Source organism: Sinohyriopsis cumingii, chromosome 16 (assembly GCF_028554795.1).
Source record: "Sinohyriopsis cumingii isolate HCF-2022 chromosome 16, ASM2855479v2, whole genome shotgun sequence".
NCBI lineage: Eukaryota > Metazoa > Mollusca > Bivalvia > Unionida > Unionidae > Sinohyriopsis > Sinohyriopsis cumingii.
The window spans coordinates 78186497-78211860 of NC_142976.1; the positions used below are offsets into that span (position 1 = coordinate 78186497).

Sequence of the window (25364 nt, forward strand, 5' to 3'; positions counted from 1 at the left end):
TTCTTGTCTGCAAGTTAGATCCTTACATAAATGTTGAGAGGTTACCAAATTTTCTCTTTCCCTATATTTGTCACGGAATTTGCCAGTGTGGATACAATAATTCATAATTTTCACGTCATGGGATAGACACCTGTGGGTCAGAATTTGATATAGGAACGAGGCTGTGCCAAGTTCCTACTCACAAACGTCTAACCGCGAGCAGCAGCGGCCTTAGCAAACGCGGGCCCCTACTTGGATCATTTTGGCGGGGCCACCTAGATTTACGCGTTTGCCACATGTGAGCACAGCATTTAGAAATAAACCTTTAACAAGTTTTATTTGATATATACATTAAAATATTACTAACGCGCGGGGTCCCTGTGAGCGCGGGGCCTGACTGGGCCAAATTGGTCCTGATCGTGAGGTTGTGATTTCATTAATTTAAATCATAATGTTGGATATACTCCACTGTGCTGCACAAAGAATAGCTAGCATCTCATTCCAGAAACGACGATGTCAATCAAATCAAATCATCAGGTGCACACATTGAGGAAAGGTATATCCTAAATGGTTATCTCTCATGGGCAAGACCGCTTCGGTGTCCTAGTTGTTAGAGCGTCCGCCTCGATTGCGGGAGATCGTGGGTTCGATCCCCGGCCGAGTCATACCAAAGACTTATAAAATTGGTACTAACAGCTAACTCGCTTTGCGCTCAGCAATAAGAGGTTAGCGTTAGGACTGGTCGGCCTGGTGTCAGGATAATGAGACTGTGTGGGACATCATGCTACATGTCTGCGGCATGATGCCCCCATTGCACCACTATAAACTACCACACTGCAGACATCGTAGCGACATGACTGAAAAATTATTAAATCTACGTCAAAAATCCAAATCACACACACACACACACACACACACACACACACACACACACACACACACACACATATGGGCAAAATGTATCACAGATGTATGGGAATGAGAAACTCACCTATCACCTATGAGTGCATCTGATGACCCGATATACGCATAACTTGCCTTTGAGCCAAAGGACGCCATTACAATTACAGAACATTGCAGTTGATCCAACAATATGATCTCAACCACATTTAATCTTATACGGATATAAGAGAAAAATAGTTAGTCATATACACTTGGAAGGAATATGGAAGTCATGCCATCGAGTTTCAGAATGTATTCGAGGAAACCTCGGCAATGCTTCGTCCATTCCTGCAAATTCTGAATCACGTGTAAAAAAAATTCTGTCTCTCGACAGCGTTCATTTTTATTTTATGCTACCAGTCGATGCATTTTATATCCTAACAGGAACAGGTGGTACAATTAGAAATTAATTTTTGCACTGTTTGATTTTTTGTATGTTATTAATTCTTGATCGGGTGTGTATGGTATGATCAAAATAACCGAATCGATATTGGCAAACTCACGCATCCAGAGAGAATTGAAAGCCATTTCCGGTTTGCGAGTATGTCTTTTGACAACCTCCGGAACCCATTTCCTTGCACTTTCCTACCAGAGGAAAGCCGTGTCATAAATTCAGGATGTATTCAACTGATAGAAACACACTGTTGGCTTGTAGAGGCCCATCGACTGAAAGAATCAAAGATACGAATAAAGCAAACCGAACACGATATGTCAATTTAAATACCTGACAGTATGAAGAACGCTGTTGGGGATGAAGGGTTGTTAATGGGTTTGAATTTCTCATTTATGTGACTCGTATCTTTTGAAATATTGGATATTAACAGAAGTAATTTTAAAACTGAGTCCTGTTATTGTATTTAACTGTTATAGTCACGTGACGAACCTGTAAATTACAACATTTTGGACTTTAATGTGTCAGGACATTGTAATGTCCTCGAGGGTCATTGTGAAAATGTACAATGTTTTCATATGAGAGCGTTCAGATATGGATATTTCCAGACAAAACAAAACTTTTATTCGAAAGGAATACATATTTAGTATTCACCTTCTATGCAGCATTCTTTACAAGTCTTTAAATCATTTCCTATCTTGTGCATTTGACATTCTTCTAAGTTATTTAAGTTAGAAGCAATAGTGTGTGTGTGTGTGTGTGTGTGTGTGTGTGTGTGTGTGTGTGTGTGTTTTCTTCTATATCGTCAAGGTATCGTTCATGATCCATGCATCTTTGTTAAGTCCTGAAACGATTTTTACCATGACCGTGAAATGAATTGTCCATTATTTTCACTTGTTGTCCTTCCAACAACAGTTCATGGTCCATATCTCATTCGATCAAAGCAACAGCTTAAGAAATTAAGTGATCCTGTCTGTATTTGCGTCCGTGTGAAATATTTTGTAATCTCTCCTACAATGACCGCATCGCCTACTCCAAACTCGAAATATTATTTCGGATAGTTTGTAACTTTAAATTATGTGAATATTTCAAATGCTTTTTTATTTTAAACATATGAGAAGAAGAGTGTATGGTACGGTTGAGAGAGAGAGAGAGAGAGAGAGAGAGAGATTAAGTGAAAAATAAATGGGGAAACCCCTAAACAAAAGACCCAAATAGTTGCAGTTATAACTTTAATTTTGGTATCAGAGATGACATTTGTTAGCTGCATGTTACCCTTGTGTGTAATTTTATTTATCATATTTACATGCGTGGACTGTTGACGTTTAATTTATGCCTACCAGAAACTCTCAGATATACTCTCTCAATGTTCTTTATTCAGTAATAAGTATTAGTCGATTGAGACAAAATCAGTACATATATATTCACAAATTGACATATTTGTTTTACAGTTAACTGATTTTGTCACATGAAGAAGATTCTTAAATCCAAACACCACTGTTTACGTATGTTTCAAATACGCCAGTTAATTCTTGTTAATAATTTTCAGAAAACAAATAATTATGAAATAAATTGTCTATTTTTCAGGAGAAAAAATGCGTAGTTCAACAAGACAATTTTCTTCTTCATTTAACCATCGTTAACAATAGGTTCATCACAGTAAATCATATGTATGGAACCATTTAATTTTGCGTTAGTTTCTGGTCTGTATCTAGACATAATGTGCAAAGATCACAATGACTTTTGTTCTTCACAAATTAAGACATGTATATCAGTGGAAATAAACAGATAAATAAATATCCCTCAGACCATACGTTTCAAACATTTCCTGCCCTGATATTTCTTGGATGGGTTGCTACATGAAGAACTGAATAACGCATATCGCACCAACAATGAAGTCCTAATTTAGACGTCATCTTAGTGACACAATATGTCTTGAGAATACCTAGGTGAGCTAATCTCAAAATTCTGCAGCTCAAACAAGGTTAACTTCTGCTTCTTAGATATTTTAAAGAGCTGATTAAATAGAATTGCAGATGTGTGCCGACACATGGATCCTTGGAACATTGCAAATAAAGTCTCTTTCTGCGATCTTGCTATTTAAAACCAAATTTGAATTGATTTTCCTCGCCAAAATAGATTTTGGACCGAATAATTTCCTCCTTTTAAACTACAGGGACGCATATGCACAACGGAAATAAACAAGCCAAGTATATACACATACATGTCAGTTGAAAATGAAATGAATCGTGATAGATTTAGATATGAACTCAAATTATCTTTATTGTTTGCTTAGCTATGACAAAATATAACAATAGTGAAAAAATTACTAGCATGAAATCTACCGAAAATTTAAAGAAAATAGCATTTTGGAGATTCCAAAACTTTTGAGAAGTATACCAGTCATATATCGTTGTTTGCTGATGTAATTTGTGTGATTGTTCAAATCTTTTTTGACCATGTAATGGACAGCTCTGTGAATTTCTCGATATAGTTATGTGAGGCAAGTTAAACTGCTGACATGACTTTGGTGAAGTATTCAGTCAGGATTTGCTGTACTTATAAATGATTAATATAAAGTAACCAAGGGTATAAACATATCAAGAGGACCAGATAGTCAAACATGTCACGGAATGAAATGAAGACCTGCAAGTCAAAACATGCCACGGAATGTAATGGGGACCAGTCAGTCAAAACATGTCACGGAATGAAATGGGGACCAGCCAGTCAAAACATGCCACGGAGTGAAATGAGGACCAGCCAGCCAGACAAAACATGCCACGGAGTGAAATGAGGACCAGCCAGCCGGACAAAACATGTCACGGAATGAAATGCGGACCAGACAATCAAAACATATATAAGAATGAAATGGAACTAGATAGTCAAAACATGTCACGCAATGAAATGCGGACCAGACAGTCAAGACATATATAAGAAATAAATGGAACTAGACAATCAAAACATGTCACGGAATGAAATGGAACTAGACAGTCAAAATTACTGATGAGGGTGTAATAGATAATGCAACTTTGAGTATATGTCTTCGAATATATAAAAAAATCTGGATTTTAAATTTAAATGTTAGTAATCAAATGTTTGTGATAACAATTACTGATTTCGAAGTTGTTATTTACTGTACGACTTGTATGCTCTTCATATGCATTAATACACATTTCCGCCATCGGTACTTTTCATTGCCAATATGTACTAATATACTGTAGCACAATCAGTACTTTTCGCTGCCAACATGTTCTAATATGCTGTACCGTCATCAGTACTTTTCATTGCCAATATGTACTAATATATTGTAGCACAATCAGTACTTTTCGCTGCCAACGTGTTCTAATATGCTGTACCGCAATCAGTACTTTTCATTGCCAATATGTACTAATATTCTGTAGCGCCATCAGTAATTTTCACCGATGACATGTACTAATATACTGTACAGTGCCATTGACAACCTGCACTAATTTACTATACCAACGTCAGTACTTTTCATTGCCAATATGTACTAATATACTGTACAGTGCCATTGACAACCTGCACTAATATACTATACCAACGTCAGTACTTTTCATTGACAAGATGCATTTTTTGTCATTCAAAGTCTGTTTCTTTGTTATATTAAAACTAATTCAAGACCATATTTTCTAGATCTTAAAACTTGCTTTTATTATTAATTATTTGTTGATTGCTTTTGCCAAGGGACAGCCTCTCCATAATAGGTGTATTACAGTACAGTACAGTACAGTTTGTGATGCATCTTCACTACGCATACAATTTAAAACATAGATTTTTTTATTATTATTTTTGTGTTTTAAATCTAAAATTGTCAAGCGTACTCGAGTTTAAATAGAATGACATTATCGGCCATGTGCATGTCACGATTTTTAAATTTCAATTTGAAAATGTTATACTTTGTTATCAATATTTTCCCACGCATCTGATCAGGGCCGAATTCACAGAAGGTGACCCAGGCAACCTGGAGCTTCAGGTGGGGTGTGGGGAGTGGCCATCGGGCTTGAGATTTAAAAAGTTGAACAATTAAATGGGGGTGAGGAGCGAAGAAGAAAACGCCCTTTGCTTGGGGCCTCATTTAGTCTACAGTGCGCCTTGCATCTAATACAACTACCAATGACAAGGATTAATGATTCTAAAAATAGTAGTCATGCGCTCTACGTAGGTGGTTTGGTGCATTAAGTACGGCAGTGCAACATTAGAATCGCAATTTAACGTCAGGCGGAAGCCAATACCTCAATCTCCTCGTAATGTTAACTTTTTACTGAGTAACACTGAGTATTTCATCCAAAGTGCCTGTATGTGAACTATTAAATAAGGGGCAAAGAAGGCATTTAAAACACGTGTTAGAAAATTGTTGAAGAATATACACTAGCATGTCCAAAACTGACAACCGAAATTGAGTGGGACCATGAGTAAGCATCTAGTCATTCAAAGATTGGAACAAATTGAATTGTATGGTCAGTCATGGATGAGTGAACTACTCAAATAATAATTTCCTAGGTTTAAGTAATTTTCAAGACAATTTGTCAAACATTTTTATCAAAACTATTATCAGCTAAGACTGAATACAGATTTTAGATGTCATTACAATACACGTGTTCTTCATCAAAATACCTACTATGGGGAGATAATTCCCTGGTAGAAAGGGAAGCAACCTACAGGTAATTGAGCTATTTCCGACATTTCAAGACGGTGCGGTACGCTTCAAGTATGTACGGTTTTCTTTCACAGGTTCGATGGAAAGCATTATGTACAGTTACTTTTGTTTGTATCGCATTTTTTAAATCACTGATCAGGAAAATTAAAGCAAAATGACATATATGTTTGCAGATATATTTTGAGATCATATTTTTAATAGGCTTAAATCACTCCAGATACTATTCAAAGTGAAAACGTGTATCATTTCAATCAAACAAACAGTTCATTATATCATTTCTTAGTCAAACTCGGTGTTCATCTCCCTTTGCGGATTTACAACCATTGCGTTCAAACATGATTAGTACCAATAGTTTTGTTTAAAGATATTCTTGCAGATGATATTAATTTCTTCACTCTTGTTGACTGCCCATGATATAAAAAAACAACAGAAAACACGAATACATACATCATATTGTAGGAAATGAATGTTGAAAATGAAATATGTGGAAAGAATAATGCTGAATATAAATAATGTGCGAATATAATTGCCATATTTACAACCCTATGAAAATATGTTCTACAAGTATATACAAAACAATTAAGAATAATAAATGCTATCATGGTGAAAGCCATAGTAATTCTGCATGATATTCGTTCATATCACAGCGGATGTCCATGGATTTTTCCTATTCAAGCCTGTATATATTGTACTAAGGTATGTGGTGTTGTTTTTGGAAGAATAGTCCATCTTTACATAAGTCGCCAGCTAGGCGTATGCAAGTACTAACTTATTTTAAAACTGAGAATGTAATATTTCCATTCACTTCATTTACGTTAAACACAAATGTCACAAGGTCCCGGGTTATACTCACGTCTTAAATCGATGGGATCGTTACATTTCCACTTTTCACAATTTTCTATCAAATTCAAGAACATGACGTCTATTGACATTTCATTCTCTCAAAAAGAGAGCGCGCGCGCACACACACACACACACACAGACACACACACGCACACACATGCATACATACATACATACACACATACATACATACATACATACATACATACATACATACATGCATGCATACATACATACATACATACATACATACATACATACATACATACATACATACATACATACATACATACATACACGCAGACAAATTTGGATTTATACCGCAGTGGTGTACTGTTTTTTACCTCACCGATCGGTACGGGGGAGAAAAAAAGAATATATATATATATATATATATATATATATATATATATATATATATATATATATATATATATATATATATATATATATATATATATATATATATATATATATATCGATCATTAATTTCTAGGAATAGTATGTAAAGTTTCGAAACAATTTAATACAAAACAAAACAAAATTAAATTCAATTCAATTATTGGTCATTTTTAAAATGGGAAACTTACACTTTTGTCTCGTTCGATCTGTTGCATTGCAGTTAAATGTTATCGATTCAATCCCATCACAGAAGCCCAAGAGGATCCAAAATGTAAAACAAATCTTGTAATTTTTGGCGATTCTAAATTTCGTCTCAAGTGAAACTTTTTCTTTGCTATGACAGCGAATTTTAAATCTCAAACGAAAGATGTTAATCGTAAATCTCAAACGAAAGCCGTAATTATTTTTGATATTAAAATAAATGTTCACAAATTTATTTGACGAACTCGTTTATCGTTGAATCTGAAGTTTTGCATGGGATCTGAAATGATTGCAATATTGCCACATGTGGAATATCTTTTCAAGTTCTATTTGGGTTATTCTTAATGCAAATGCTGACTGACTGAAGGATGATCTTAATGCATGGGAGAATTAACTGGCGTTACAAAAACTGCTATTAGTGTAGCAAATTACATTTGCTTCGAAATATTAAGCTGGTGAGTGGTGGTAAGCGATGCTGGCGGAATGAGGCGGGAATGAAATAGTTGGAAAATCCATTTTGTGCACTTTGTTGATTATAAGATATGCTGGTGTTATAACGGGTGTACGTTCTGCAGGGGATCTGAGATGTTTTCAGCATTTTCACACACACACACACACACACACACACACACACACACATATATATATATATATATATATATATATATATATATATATATATATATATATATATATATATATATATATATACACACACACACACACACCATCATCTTTAACGTCTGAGAGTCCGAGGAGACTGTTATAAAGGATAAATAATAGCAAAGAATGTGAGGTCAGCTAGATGTCGTTATTTTCAATCTACACCAGACAGACTGTAAAAATGAGATCAAATATCACTGTAATAAAAAAATATCTCATTTACACTTCACGGACTTCCACAAGAGTTCATGGATAATAGTGAGATGGAAGATGACTAGCAGCGTGGTGCGACATCACGTGATTTGAAATACTCGGAAATAAATTATTGGCCGGTGTTGCCCAATAAGGAGGAGTAGTTCCGAACAGACCTGGTGATGTTGTTGCTGGCATGGGCGCATGTGCACTCATGAGAAGCTTTGAAGGGTTGTATCCTGCAGCTGACATGAACATATCTTGTTGATACCTGTAAGCTGCTGGGTCGGGGGTTGTCGGTTGCATCGCTTGTTGTAGTCCAACAAAGTCAAATTTATAAGCGTATCTCTTGCCATGTACCTTTGTCATAATATTCTTATCATAATAATATCTTAGAGCTCGACTGAGTTTGTCATAGTTCATGTTGGGTTTGCTCTTTCTTTCTCCCCATTTTCTGGCCACTTCATCTGGGTCCACTAATTTAAATTCTCCATTTGTCCCTTCCCATGTGATACAATGGGCGTTCCGACTGTCAGACAGAAGCTCCAATAGAAACTGCCATAACTGAATCTGGCCGCTTCCTGAAATGCAGGAAATTAATGCCGGTGAAAAGAAGTAAAGAATTCAGGCAAATAGATTTTATAAGACATCGCGTGATGTTTTGCCATTTCGTGAACAATCATTGTTGATTTAGTTAGAGGCACAGATGACTGTACATAAGTTCACGCGTTCTATCTAATCTGTCTGTCTCGCGATACAAAATTGGATGAGATGCCCATTACTATATACAGACTTTTACATTTATTTACATGGTATTGCAATAAAGAATTTTTAGGAAATGTATTCTTCCCTCGATAAATTGCACAATTAGCCCTAACATAATTCCCATTTTTAGTCCATCATGTAGTTTTTCCAACAGGAAGGTGTTTGTCTCGTAAATAGTGTAACACTGGAGGAAAAATAATTAAAAAGGATATAACATTAATTGTGTTGATTTCAGAGGTCAACATGTGTAGGAACTGAACCAAAATATGATTTTGATCAATTTATTTCCAGTCATTACTGAATAGCCTTATTTGTTAACATATTATACCCAAAATACTACATCGAACTAGTTTGTAAATCCTGTTGAAACTTTATCATCAACACAATATGCTTTTGATTTTTAAGAGAAAGTTAATTCTATTGAAACGTTTAATACTGTTTATTGATACCGACAAGTGACGTGACATAATTCTGTTAAAATACTTTTCTTTACGAAAGAGGATGTATTAGACTTGTCACACGTGTGTCAGTATACGTGTTACACGTGAATGAAATAGACTTGTCACACGTGTATCAAATATATTTGTCACACTTGTATCATTAGACTTGCCACACGTGTGTCAATAGATATGTCACACGTGTATCAAATAGACTTGTCACACTTGTCTCAAATTGACTTGTCACACGTGCATCTGTAGAATTATCACACGTGTATCAGTGGACTTGTCAGATGTGTATCAGTTCGCTCTCATGAAATAAAAAAGGAGTTTAATTATTGTTCTATAGTTACCTGAATTAGAAAATCGAGCAGATATTGGTCCCAATAACTGATACGGATCTGAAAATAGCAAAAATGTACTGAAGCTGAAGAATGAAAAAAAATGACAGAAGAAATTCAGGAAACAGCAGAGTGGGAAAAAATGGAGTCAACATAAAAAACCAATTCGCCAATCTCGTTTATTATTCTATAAGACTCTCTCTCTCTCTCTCTCTCTCTCTCTCTCTCTCTCTCTCACACACACACACACACACACACACGCGCGCGCGTATGAATTAATTTTCCTTACGCAATGACTTAGCTTTTAAACCAGTTCCAAGTAGACAACAAAATATCAGAGTTCTTCTTTCCAACTGACTAATTACTTCCCAGATTATATAAAGTGCTTCATCTATGGTCACACTGAGGGTGCATTTACAGGCAAAAAGAACGTTAAAGGCTGAAATGTATTGAAATTGGTACCTCAGTATCTATCAGCTTTCATCGGTCTTCTTGCTTAAAGTATTCTACTTGTAAATTTAACACGAATAAACTCCACCTCCCCAAAAAATAGTAATAAAGCTTCTGCTTTATTAGGATCATTGTTTAAACAATTAAAAAAAAAATTACAAAAATTATATATATATATATATATATATATATATATATATATATATATATATATATATATATATATATATATATATATATATATATATACGTTTGAGTGACAGGAGTAAATTAGGTAATCTATCTGAAATAGGAACATTATTGTACTTGTTATGAACGATGAGTGGTATGACGTTGAGATGGGAATGTTTTGGTCGTTGTACTGCGTAAATCGACTTTTTGGGGAAGAAAAAAAATCACCCATATATAATAAAATATTAGTGACTTCTTCTCCAGAGAAATTTGTCCAGATTACACGAAGCCTTACATTAGTTATACAAACGCGGTATTAGATAGGTTAGTACTAATTAAATTTACTTCTCTTACATGTATGTGGACTGTATTTCTGATTTAAACCTAGTCTGTCTGAATCACAATGACTGTCCATAAAAATAACAACGTGTGAAAAGTACAGGATAAATCCATCAAGTTTAACGCTTTAAAAAAAATAAACCGTATGTACAATCTGGCAAACACATGTTACAATTATCAAACCACCTATCTAGCAGCTAAGCTAGCTATGCGTCTTAATCTCAAAATGATTTTTTAAATGGACTGGTAATTTACGTACGCTTGACGTTGACCATGTTATGAAAACATACCCATTCGATGTAATGCAGGGGAGATGTCAATAAAATTAGTCTCTTCCAACTCCATTATCGTCATTTTAAATCTAAATTGCCGGCCCATTTCAATATTTCCTATTCCTTTAATTCTCTAGATGGATCGTTATATGGCTAAATTGAGCGAAATGAAAAGGGATTCTTTGGTCATGTCAGCAAAACCAATAGACAATCTTTCCTCCCTAATCTGATTTGAAATCTCGTGTGAATCACGGACACCAATATTGAGAGCGAATTCGTTTAGTGATCAGAAGAAGGAAATGTTGAGGGAAATGATTGTAACGTGCCCTTCTAATGAAAAACAAATTGTCTCACAGAATATTTTCTTGGTTCGTGGTTATCGTAATGGAATGGGGTAGTATGAGAAAACAATTGGGAAATCAATCTGGGAAAATTTTGAGTTAATCTACTTTACAAAGTAATGTCTTTGGCCAGACATCGTATATATGAACACACACACACACACACACACACACACACACACACACACACACACATCCGGATATAACTAAAAGCTATATGTATTTACGGTTAGCACCTTTGTATTAACCTTCGAAAAGTCAGCCTGGCCTTGTTATTTAACACACATCAGTAATCGTGTATGTTCCTTAAAAAAATACTTTTACGAATAGATCAAAAACGAAATTCATTTGATCTTTCCTTGGCAAACACATGGAGGCCTAAGTGGTTTGAGCGTCCGTCTCGGACGCAGGAGGTCACGGATTCGAACCCGGACCGAGTCGTACCAAAGACTTAAAAAAATGAAACTAGCACTGCCTCGCTAGATGCTCAGAATTAAGAGGTAGGTGTTGTGACTGATGGATCTGGTATTCGAATAGTGAGCTGGGGTAGGACATGATGTTATGTGTTTGCGGCGTGATGTCCCAGTGCAAGATGTCACTATAAACTGATCCGCTGCAGACATCGTAGAGATATGACTTGTTAAAACTACGTTAAATCTCTCTCTCTCTCTCTCTCTCTCTCTCTCTCTCTCTCTCTCTCTCTCTCTCTCTCTCTCTCTCTCTCTCCTTGGCTCAGTTATAGTAAGGCTACTTATATGGATACATTCACGAACTAACATTTTTAGGCTGACTATGATAAAGGGGGAAAATGTGGATAGGCGAACGAATTTTTATAAATTATAATTGAGATGCTTTTTTAAAACATTTATAGCAAAACATGTAGTAATGAGCATTGAAGAAAAGCGAGAAGGAAGTCAAAAGTGGTGCAAAATAATTATCAATAAAATTTAACAAAATATATAAAATTCTATCATTCTAAAGTGCAAAAAAGAGATAAATGTACTCTCTTTGTGATAGCGATGCAAGTACAATGAAGGAAATTCGGATAAAGATAAATTATCATTCAGTCATTCGATGTCAGATTAGAGGAAATAAAGCAAAATTCGAATTAGAAGTTACAAATCGAAAACGACGTGGATCAATATTTTATTTATCGTTATTTTGGTTATACATGGGTTTTATTGGGATGGGTGTCGATTTACATTTACAATAAGTTATACACATTTCCAGCATGTTGCATTCATTCACAGAACTTTGTGTTTCACGCGGTGTTTGGTTCAACTGTTTCTTAATAGACCTTCTAAATGTGTGAATAGAATATACGCTCTGGAAGAAAATCGAGTGCATTTCTCTCATATTTTTTTCCTCGACACCGTTCGAATTCAGCTCGTTATGACATGCCATGCAAATGTACAATGATATGAGATTTAGACACCTGAATCTAACTTCAATATTGCTACAGTCAACTAAATCTGCTTTAATAACTTGTTAAGTCAGTGTCAAGGCTGCAAGAGCGACATCTGAACAATGACTTTTCTATTGACAGCATGGTGAACACAGGACTATTTAAGCAATGCGCATTGATCTGGAGTAAATTGGTCATTTGGTCTGCAAAATCAATGTTAACCTCTGACCTGCCGTGAAATCCTTGTCATTGACACTGGACGTGAGTCGTGATTATTGACGTGACACGTGCCGTGCGATGCGCTGAACTTTGATTAAAAAAGAGCAAAGCTAATCCAATAACAGGTTTTTGGATGAAACATTGGTCTTATTTCAATTATGCATGTAATCAAAAGACTGTTGGTGCATTTTTGACAAAATACTTCTGGTTCGATTTATTAAAATTTAATTGTGAATCTCTCTCAGTTCGTAAACGTATTCTAATGGACCGTGATGAAGTAGCGTTGGTAGTGCGTGTTCTAGAACTGTTTGTCCACGACTTCATTTGACCAGAGACTTGAAATAGTTAATTTTCAATGATTGCCACTGGCATATCTATTATTATTATTATTATTATTATTATTATTATTATTATTATTATTATTCATTGTTGCAGTAGCAACATAAGTAGTAGTAGTTGGAGTAGCACTAGCATTATTTCTGATTATTAAAATCTGGCTGAACTCGAAACTACAGTTAACGTATCCGTTGTAGACAGCACGAGATTCATCTAATTACACGACTGCTACTAATACTACTACTACTATTACTACTATTCTTGTTACTGTTGCTGTTACTTCTATAACTACTACCACCACTACCAATAATTCTACAGACTTAAGAAATTGATAAGATGAATCACGAATCAATAAAACTGAGTTTGTGGAAGGATGAAGTAGAAACCTTACTGCTATCAAATTCGCAATTAAAGCAGTCGAGAATTCAGAATCATACAGTGACCAAATGTCAGAGGCACTATTGCTGAGTCTGTATTGACTTGCTCATTTAATCTTTGAACCGAGCGAAGGAAGCCATGTGCAGTGGACAATCTTTGCAAAGCAAATCTTAACCTCAAGTGTCTTGTCTTTTTTACGGCCTCCCACCATGTTTCTATGAAACAGGATATGGCAATGATATTGGCCGAGTCGCAATGAATGAAGCTGAACCGTGGAAAGACTGGGCACAAATACCATATTCTGTCGTATATAACACATATCATATATCATACTGAAAAGAGTGGTGAGCCAGACCGGATGTCATACACTGAGCGTCAGATCAGAATCTACACTTTTCATTCGATTGTGGTTTTCAGAGAAAGAGAGAAAACTCTGATCTGCAATACTGTATGTGATGGAAGGCCAAAGCCAGTGTCAGACTGACTGGTCATATGGCAATCTGCCCAAACATAGAATCTGCGCATTTATGGTAAAAGTTTTAGGAGAGGGCCACCGTGATGATACGTTGTCAATTTTAAAGGTACATCCACATTTTGTTCCAGTCCGTCTTCTGTCGGGGTCAACGTTGTAGAATGGGATGTTTTATATCAAGTAAATACGGTATCAGCTTGTAGTCGAAATCAATAGGTTGAGATAGCGTTTGTTTTGGCAACTTACTCAAATTGTGTGCGAGACAGTAGACCGCGTATCCATAAATCTATTCCATTGTAAGAGATGGGTACTGATAAATAATATAGAAGGCCATTTCATTGGGTCTGTTTCGCACACACACACACACACACACACACACATATATATATATATATATATATATATATATATATATATATATATATATATATATATATATATATATATATATATATATATATATATATATATATATATATATATATATATATATGTGTATGTTAAGACAGACAACGATGAAGCTTACACTAATGGATATTAAGAGATTATATTCCCCGGGCCATCGCAAACACAAGTTCAAGCATACAAAACACTTTTAAAGAAATAACCAGAATGTATTTTGTAATTTAAAAAAGCAAACACATATAACCCTCCCCAACAATTAATGTAATTCTGTGACCCTGACAAACTTGAAAGAAGGAAGGGAAAATCTACCAATATGAATGAAATGAGAAGTGTGACACATGTCAAAGGGCAACATTTTGTGCCATGAAAGAGTAATTCATTTTGTGCCATGAAAGAGTAATTCATTTTGTGCCATGAAAGAGTAATTCATTTTGTGCCATGAAAGAGTAATTCATTTTGTGACAAAAGTATTTTTAGTATCAAAGGTCCAAACCTAAGCATATTATGGTTCTGATAGAAAGTCACTAGTTGATAGTATGTGCAAAGGAGTGGATGTTACCATGTGTATAAGATATCTTGGAATACATTTTTGATAACAAATTATGCCATCTGCTGATGATAATAATGTCAGGAGACGTGATAATAATTACAGTGAAGCATTTTTGCAAAGAACACACAGGGTCCAACTAAAATGTATTCCTTTGATACAAGCGTAGTTTACACGAATGTTTAAATACACATAATCAAACTTTGCAGAGATAATGGTGAAATCTGCTAGAATGCGATGAGCAGAATCTTTGTAAATCAAAAGCAGTCATTTTACCTCGAAAATTAACTCACGATCACCAGGATATAGTAAGGTTGTGATAATTTTAAAAAATCAAGACCCAGTAAGGTAACATTTTGTTTTACTGTTCTCAAGATATAAAGCTTACATGTCAAGCAGGTTCTATCGCGTATCCACGAGACATAAAAACCAGCTTCATAGAGAACGTTATCCTGCAGCCATGACAATTTACTCAAGTTCAGGAAACGCTAAGTCAGATATTGGGACCCTAAAGGCGTCTTGATATCAATCTTGGTCCAGCTCGGTCAGACCATAGTGTAGCTGTCTGCTTACTGGTTAACAAGTGGATTCCTTCAATTAAACGCATAGTATTCCCCTGAGATAATGTAAATTAGGTTACAGTGACCAAAGCCCAATCAAGTATTGTGACTCTCTCAATGTATCTAAATATACAATTATGACTGGTTTGGTTCAGTAGTTTTGTTTATAGATATATTGTTTACATGGTCAGTGTGAGCACTCTCCACAACCACCAACTACCGTCCAAAAATGTTACCATGTGACCTTGAAAGGTGGCTCATGGTTACCCAAAGGAAACAGATCATGAGACTTTCCCAAGACGTCTGTATTTAAAATCTGGTCCAGTTTGGTGTCAACCATAATGGAAAGACTTTGCTTACAATAAGCTGAATTCCTTCACTTAGCGCTAAAAAGCATAACCCAGTGACCTAATAGATAAGGATTCAATTAAAACAGCCTAATTAAGTTATTAGGATCCATTAAAGGTATCCAAATATAAAATCTGATCTGGTTTTGTTCGATATTATTAGATAGCTTGCATATAAGGTATGTGAAACGGACAGAAGGACAAGACAAAATTAGTATGATCCTCTTCTTGGAAAGGGTCATAAAACTTGTTCACATCATTTTACTTGTCAATGCTTCCAATATTCAGATAGCTATTGTGTTCCTGCGAGAGTGTTCCTCGACCCAGAACATTGGTTCCATAATAAAAACACAAGGCTAACTCCACTATCAACCCATGTCCTCTAGAACTAAATTCTTCACTACTCTAATTTTTATCAGCACATTGTAAACTGATTTAGGCGTTAAGATAAACATTTACATTTATTCAGCTTCCTAATTAGTTATGTATAAAAATATTGCAATATCAATCATATGTTTGCTATTAACAGTAAAAATGATACGTTTACATGTCTGCATCAAAAAGCTATTGAGATCGTGAACTTCGTGGGCCAAAGACCGGTTCCATCGGTTCCTAGACAAATCGATTGTACTATACTTCCTAAGTTTTTGCCAGATTATTCATACAGTTCTGCAGACCGGAAACGGACTATTCATAAACCGTTCCGTTTGGTATGGACAATATTCACGCCGATAGAGAAAAATGGTATCCATTTCTTAGAAATTCACTACAGTCAGTATTGAGTGAAAGCCTTGAGTCAAGTTGGCGGATGTGGGAGGGTAGAGTTTCTTGTTCAATAATGCGGTCTTCATGTCACTGATCAAGTTGTTACTAGACATAAGGAAGGAAACATGAAAGGTAAATTATATCACTCGAAGACATTGCTTTCACTTTTTAAGGTACTTGTATGGTTTCAATGGAACGAAGATTCTATCTGTACCTATTTAGGATGGCCATTCATCCGGTTTCAGCTGGTCTGCCCCCTTCTTAACGTAATAATTTGTACACGTGTGCAAAGAGTATCTAGTATTCCTGAGTTTCTTCAGTGGCCACCCTAGTCTCTTGGTTAATGTTCCAACTCTCTCAGCATGAACTTTAAACAAAACAACAAAAAAGACACCGTACGCCACAACCCCACCCACCCCCAAAACAAACAAACTGACACAATGATTTTTTGTCTTTTTAATTTAGATAATGTTTGCAACTTTTTTCTTTCAAAAATAGATTTAAATCCTTCTACCTTCAGAACTTTTGCGGATTTCGAGGGATATTATTTACATGCTCGTATACATCTTATTAGTTTTGCAAAATATGGGTGAGTAAAATTTTGCAATTCATTTCTCGGACTGGTGCATATAAATAAAACAAAAACTTGTTAATAGGGATACTTGCGTTCGTAAGTAAAGATTGTTTTATGTTAGGTAGTTTGTTTGATGATCATTTGATGGGATAGTTTAGGATGTTCCTAAGTTTTGTGGGCGTATTTAATGGTTATATAATTTAAAATATCTTGTACTCTGAGGATTGCATTGGATTATACTTTCTGTACAGAGTTCTTTTGTATTGCAGGACAGGCAGGGAGCGAATTCATAGCTCAAAGGAAGAAAATAGAGTAGACAGGTGCAAAAAAGTCTTATTATACATACCTTGTTTCCACTGACTGGATCCATTTTCAAATCCTGTTTTCGTCATTCCACCGAATGGAACTGGATGATGGTAAACTATAATAATAATAATAATAATAATAAGAATGCGGGAATCTATTAATTTTTCAGGCATATCGCTACGATGTCTGCAGTGTGGCATTTTATAGATGTCTAGTACTGAGACATCATGCCGCAGACATGTGACATGATGTCCCACCCAGTCACATTATCCTGACACCAGGCCGACCAGTCCTAGCAGTAACCTCTTAATGCTGAGCGCCAAGCAAGGCAGCTGTTAGTACCATTTTGTTATGTCTTTGGTATGACTCGGCCGGGGATCATACCCATGACCTCCCACATCCGAGGCGGACGCCCTAACCACTAGACCACCAGAGCGGTTACTATTTATTTACAACATTGCAAAACTACTATGCTGAAACTAAGTTATTCATACACAAGTCATTAAACATTTTTGATAGATATACTATAAAAGTTGACGGTGAAGATTCTCTGCATACACTTTTAGCAGAAACAAATAAATTGGACAGTCTGGATGGCATCAACGTGTTATGGAATTGCGTTTGGCATTTAAATGACAAACGTGTATCACAGTCTGTAAAACCAGTATACACATTTAATTTGTACTTTCTGATTAGGAACTAACTGACTGAGACATCCATTTGGCGAGGATACAATTTATCATAAACATTTCACCAAAGTTATACGTCAACTTTAATGCTCAGTCGCATCACGATTGGATGTGTTATCGGGAAAAACTTAATAATTATATTATAAACGATGATAGGTACAATATACTGGAAGGCACGTAAAGATGTAAACAATTAAAATCAATATAATGTAACTGGGGGGACATGGTACAGGAAGGCATATACAGATGTATCACATAATGTAGAAAATAATGTAACTGGGATAATATATATGGATACTGGAAGGTTAAATTACCATAAAGCTAATTTTATGACATTAACCTGATCGGCAGGCCTTACTTCTTTTTTTGGCAAATAGCAAATGACTCAAGATATAAAATCATATGCAATCTGTGATTTATGTGCACAGGTACAAAACAGTTCATCCGTTACATCAGCTGGCTCCACAGCACGGGCCAGTCACCGGCAGAGAAGGAGTGGTAGAAGTAGGATTTACTTGGTGTAAGGTTGTTTGTTAATGTAACGCGCAGTGCTGAGATTCAATAAACGGTAACGCTTGATAGCGTATTGAAGTGTTAATTGATGAGTTTGCTTGACATTTGAATCATATGAAGTTATATTTTTGAAGAAAATAAAAGAAACAACGAATCAAAAGAGCGAGCGAGGAAGCAATTATAAACCAATTACTAGTAAGTTTAATTTGCAACCTGTGTTTTGACCAGTAGACAGAAATTATGCGATGATGCTAGGGATTCTTATTTTTCTTTCGTGCTCCATGCTTACTATTATCTAAAAGTCGTTTATGTGCATGAAACTTTCTCTTGAAATTCAGCACCGCCTTCCGATTTATCAACAGATTTTCTGTCGTCCATTGTCCATTTTCTGATCAAAGTAAAATCTAAGTTGAATACAAGAAAATAAATGTATAGAAACTAGATACGAGAGTAATACAGAATACGTATCTGATCTCAAGATAAATTCTATTTTCTTTTGAAATTTAATAAAATGTAATTTTCTTTGAAGTTATTTAACGTCAAATAGTTATTTTATAGTACACCTCCTCCTCCTCCTAATAATAATAATAATAATAACAATAATGAGGACTTTGTATAGCACCTAATCTTTAGGAGCTCTAAGCGCCTTATAACATTAGACAACACCTATATCATAAAAAACATATATAATGATATTATTACAAAAAACAAACACTATGAAATTAGAAAACATAAAAAAACATGCTGAAAATATTTAAGGTAGGAAACATTATTAGGTCTTTAAGTTTGTTCTTGCAGTCGAAATACGCGAGTTTTAAGAGCACTCTTGAATGGGATTACTGTGTCGTTGTGTCTAAGTTCAGTGGGCAAATCAGTCCACCTTGCTGGGTCCTGGTATGCAAAAGACCGTTGTCCATATAACTTCGTTTTCGTAGTGGGAATAATGAGTATACGATTGTCAGAAGAGGAGCGTAAGCATCTTGGTGGTGTGTACACATGGGTGAGGTGTTTGTATGTGCTTTCTTTGGAATTTTTAACGTAGCTTTAACAATTTTTCAGTCATATCGCTACGATGTCTGCAGTGTGGCAGTTTATAGTGATGTCTAGCACTGGGGCATGATGCCGCAGACATATAGCAGGATGTCCCACCCAGTCACATTGACACCAGGCCGACCAGTCCTAACAATAACCTCTTAATGCTGAGCGCCAAGCGAAGCAGCTGTTAGTACCATTTTTTTAAGTCGTTGGTATGACTCTGCTGGGGATCGACCCCACGACCTCCCACATCCGAGGCGGATGCTCGAACCACTAGGCCACCGGAGCGGTTCATGGGTGAGGTCTGATAGGTATGTTGGACTGGAGTCTGTCAGTGAAACGTAGCACAGAGAATACATTTTGTGTTTGATTCTGGATCGAATGGAAAGCCAGTGTTGGGTACAGCGGGGAGGTGTGCTCTGATCGTGGTGCTCTAAGTATGATCCGAGCAGCTGTGTTTCGAACTTTCTGAAATTTCTGAAGTAGATATTGAGATGAACCAGACAGAATTGAGTTACAATAGTCCACTCTTGAAAGTACTAGTGAGCACACAAATGTTTTAGTGGCATCAACTGAAAGATATTTGCGAATGGAGATTACGCGTCTCAGCTCAAGATATGCAGCCTTGCATATGTTTATGACATGTTGATGCAATGTGAATTTAGTGTCCAGAGAGACACCTAGGTTTCGTACTGACTGTGTGAATTTAATGTTGGTGTTGCTGATATTTATTGTTTGAGGTAAATGATGTGACTGAGAAAGTCTTTGTGTTGTGATCATAGTGACCTCAGTTTTATCATCATTCATCTGCAGCTTGTTACATGTCATCCATGATTTCGCATCAGAAATGCACCTCTCTACACCTTGGATGGTAGCATCAACTTCAGATGGGTGGCTAGATTTGTATATTTGGGTGTCATCAGCGTACAGTTGGTGAGACACTGGATGATGATCTATGACACTTGAGAGCGGCTGAGTGTATATAATAAAGAGTACAGGTCCAAGAACAGTCCCCTTTGGAACACCACAACATAGATCAACTGGGCTGGAGTGTATTCCATTTGCAGATACAATTTGTGTCCTGTTGACCAAGTAGGACTTGAACCACAGTAAGGCTGTATCATGAATGCCAGATACATGCTGGAGACGGTGAAGTAATATAGCATGGTCTATTATGTCAAATGCTGCAGACAAATCAAGGAGGGTGAGGTCTGTAATCTTTCCGCTATCCAAAGCAGAGAGAGAATGTCATTAGCTACTTTTAGAAGAGTAGTTTCAGTACTGTGGCAAGGGCGATATGCAGATTGTACTTTTCTAAGATTTTTGATAGGAATGGGAGATTAGAAACTGGGTGGTAGTTCTTTAAATGGTTATAGTCGAGTGTTGGTTTCTTCAGCAGAGGCTTTACAATGGCAGTTTTAAAAAATGATGGGAATTCCCTTGGTGAGAGAGAGGTAATAATAACATCAGTTAGTGAAGGCAATACTGGATCTAAGCACTCAAACTACAGTGATGCTGGAATTGGATCAAGTTCACATGACTTTGGTGCACTCTTCTTCACGAGTGTACGTACTAAATCCACAGAAAACAGGTTCAAACGATGCTAATGGTTGCCGCTACAATTCTGTATCCCAGCTGTATGTTGACGACGAGTCAATTGAAATTGTGTTGTTAAGCTTATATCTAATGGTTTGTACTTTGTCACGGAAGAAATCTGCAAACAGAAGGAAGGTCGACTAGAGAGAAGGTAGTTGGAAGTGGTGTACATTTGTTCCTTGACATTAGCTTATTAGTAATCTCGAAGAGCTCTTTGCAGCTGGAACTTTCCATGATCTTAGTACTGTAGTGGGCTGATCTCGCTGCATGGACTATGTTTGTGAAGTTCTTCTTAGCGGCTTCATAGATTTGCTTATGAATAGTGAGTCTGGTGGAAAGCCAAAGCCTCTCAGCTTTACGGCGGTCTCTTTTAGCAGTACGAAGCTGGTCCCTAACACTGCTATACCATGGAGAAAACGTTTGAATTGATACTCTGCACTTGGTGGATGGGGCATGTTTGTCGAGCAATGAACGCAGGCAGTTATCGAGGTGTTCTGCGGCAGGAGGTAAGCAAGTTGTTAGGTTTGCTTGGATGTCATGCATTAGATTGGTTCTACTTATCATACGGAGGTTTCTCTTAGTAACAAATAAAGGTGGAAGGTTATGGACTGATATGTCAAGATGGCATATAGTGCAGAGGTGATCTGATGCAAGTTCGTGGGATACCAAGGAGAACAGTAGAATATTAACATCAGGTCTATGAAGATTCCAGTCTAAAATATGACCATGTTTATAAGTGGGTTGGTAAACTGACTGTTTGAGGTTGAAAACATTAAGGATATCTAGGAGTTTTGATGTGTTTGGGTTTCCTGGACAGTCAAAGTGAAAGTTGAAATCTCCAAGAATAATCAGGTTGCCACCTACTAGGAGGAGGGCAGAATAGGCAGAAAAAATGGACTGAACTTTGTTGCATTGTGAGTGTGGTTTAAACGATGTGTGGTAGAAATTGAAAGTTGTCGTATGTTTAAGACGTTTGATCATGGAGTTCTTTGTGATGACAGCAATTCCACATCCGCGATAGTGGCGGGGGAACGACTCATGGAGTAACCAGTGGGTGTTGGATCCACGCACTTGGGCTCAGCGCTTGATGTTTTTAGCCATGTTTCTGTCAGGAAAAAGACGTCACTATTCTGATTGTTGATAAAATTAACTATTTCTGTGCGCTTTCCGGTGGTCCTACTGATTGGGCATTGAATAATGCAATACGCAGAGGTATCTCTTGGATAGTTGACACAAAGGTTAACGATTTAATAGGAATTTGAATTAGGTTATCTAAATTACACTGTAATATTCTATATCGTAACAAATTCACACTGCAGTATCCCATCGTAACAAAGTCACACTGCGATATCCTATCGTAACAAAGTGACACTGCATAAACCGGGTCGCTTGGTCATTGAAAAGCAAACTGTTCTGAACCTGTTTCGCATTACTGTAATATACAAATGACTGAAATACTCTTCTGTTGTTTATATGATATTCCCCCTTTTGTAAATGTTATACATTGTCCAGTTTAGTGACAGCAACATTTGCTTGATATTCCATGAGCTTTGTTGCAGTAGGATACATCAGTGTGGCTTTGTTACAGCATGATACCGCAGTGTGACTTTGTTACGATGGGATACTGCAGTGTGACTTTGTTACGATTATATACTGCAGTGTGACATTGTTACGATGGGATACTGCAGTGCGACTTTGTTACGATATAGAATACTACAGTGTGACTTTGTTGCGATAGATTACTGTATTTTGACTTTGTTACGATAGACTAGCGCAGTGTGGCATTGTTGTGATATGATTCTGCAGTGTGACTTTCTTACAACAGGTCACTTGTTACACTGAACTTATTAATTGCGTTGCAATAATTAAATCATTCTGCACAGAACGTGTCTAATCAGTAAAATTGTTTCACCTACAAAGCATAACGAAGAACAATGATGTTACTCACAGAATTTAACTATATCTAATGGTCTTTATTTAATGGTTTTATTTCTACTTTTATTTATTTATTTTCTTCTTTGGGGTTGGGTGTTTGGTATGGCAATGCCCGCACTGGCCGTATTGCCATCAACGGCTTTGTCAGTATTTGCTTAACACACATTACTGCCATCAATGGCTTTGTCAGCATTTGCTTAATACACATTAGTGCCATCAACGGCTTTGTCAGCATTTGCTTAACACACATTAGTGCCATCAACGGCTTTGTCAGCATTTGCTTAACACACATTACTGCCATCAATGGCTTTGTCAGCATTTGCTTAACACACATTATTGCCATCAACGGCTTTGTCAGCATTTGCTTAACACACATTAGTGCCATCAACGGCTTTGTCAGCATTTACTTAACACACATTAATGCCAACAAAGAATCATAGCAGTCATATGCATTTAACATTTCTAAAGAAAACCTGATTGCATTCACTGCTCATAAAATTGTCAATTGAAGATTAAAATATTAAAATACATTTGAATTTAATATATATATATATATATATATATATATATATATATATATATATATATATATATATATATATATATATATATATATATATATATATAATTACCGTTTTGTTCACAAAACAGACTATTGCAAAGTAAATATATGAATCGCTGACGTATTATCAACAAGCCAATAATGTTTCAATTTTAGGTTTAACAGATCTTTAAAAATTTTATTACTGCTTAATAAGCGACAAAAATGACAGTCTAATTAAATATATCAAAAATGATATTTTAAAAAGTTTTAAAAAATTTACTCATAAATACAACAATGTTTTGATGAACAAACGTTTTACTTTTCATCGCTGCAAAATAAATACAAAATGGCAGTAGCATGGTTAATTACGGGAGAAGCAATAGCTAACGATCTATCAATTCAAGGAAGTGGTTATATGTTCAAATTAATTGATCCAGATGTATCTAAAATAACAGAGAGAATTAACCATGATAAACAGTGTACAAATTACAGGAGGTAATTGCACAGGTCAATAAATAAAGTGCTTAGACACTCGATTATACGAAAAGAAATTTAAAAGAACAATGTTTGGTGACTCGGTACTTGAACAGTCTAGATTATGTCTCTTTCTTGAACGATCTACTCATAGTATTGGCGGTATCCATGATTTAAAAATTTCGATGAACTTCATAAACCATGACAACTAAAACTAAACGATTTCAGTGAACCGTTGTGATGAAGAAATAAATTACGAGTACATAATACTATTATTCACAAGTAAAATACGAGTACATACTACCACTATTGACAAGTAAAATATGAGTAATACTACTATTATTCACAAGTAAAATACGAGTACGTGCTATTACTATTCACAAATAAAATTCGAGTATATAATACTAATATTCACAAGTAAATTACGAGTTCTTATTGCTACTATTTACAAGTAAAATACGAGTGCATATTACTAGCATTCACAAGTAAAATACGTGTACATGATAATACTATTAAGAAGTAAAATACAAGAACATACTACTATTAATAGATAAAACACAAGTACATAATAACACTATTCACAAGTAAAATACGAGTACATAATAATAGTATTCACAAGCAAAATATGAGTACATTCTATACACAAGTAAAAACACGAGTTCATAATGCTAGCATTGACGCGTAAAAATATGAGTGCATTGTATTCACAACACTTATATTAGCGTTTTATTGTTTACAGATTGTTTGGGTACAAGTAAATTTCCGACGTTGTCGACAATGATCCTCAGAGAGTGAACGAAGTTTCTTTAAGCTGAAAGACCGTAGTTGCAAAGCCTAGACGAAGAGAGTCCGGAATA

General features: G+C 35.9%; 1 protein-coding gene across 2 annotated transcripts in view; it reads right to left on the reverse strand.

The window, feature by feature from the left end:
• Positions 1 to 2527: 2527 nt before the first annotated feature.
• The window catches only part of LOC149780856 (retroviral integration site protein Fli-1 homolog), a 67037-nt gene continuing 44200 nt past the window's right edge, over positions 2528 to 25364 (reverse strand). Inside the window, exons 6-8 of one of the 2 annotated variants that reach the window (XM_089937942.1) lie at positions 17762 to 17836; positions 9847 to 9894; positions 2528 to 8872 (exon numbers count right to left, since the gene is read on the reverse strand). In XM_089937942.1, the coding sequence (XP_089794068.1) occupies positions 8346 to 8872; positions 9847 to 9894; positions 17762 to 17836 (650 nt within the window). In that variant the 3' untranslated portion in view covers positions 2528 to 8345. The remainder of the gene's footprint in view (positions 8873 to 9846; positions 9895 to 17761; positions 17837 to 25364) is intronic. The other variant, XM_089937943.1, reaches the window with a different exon arrangement.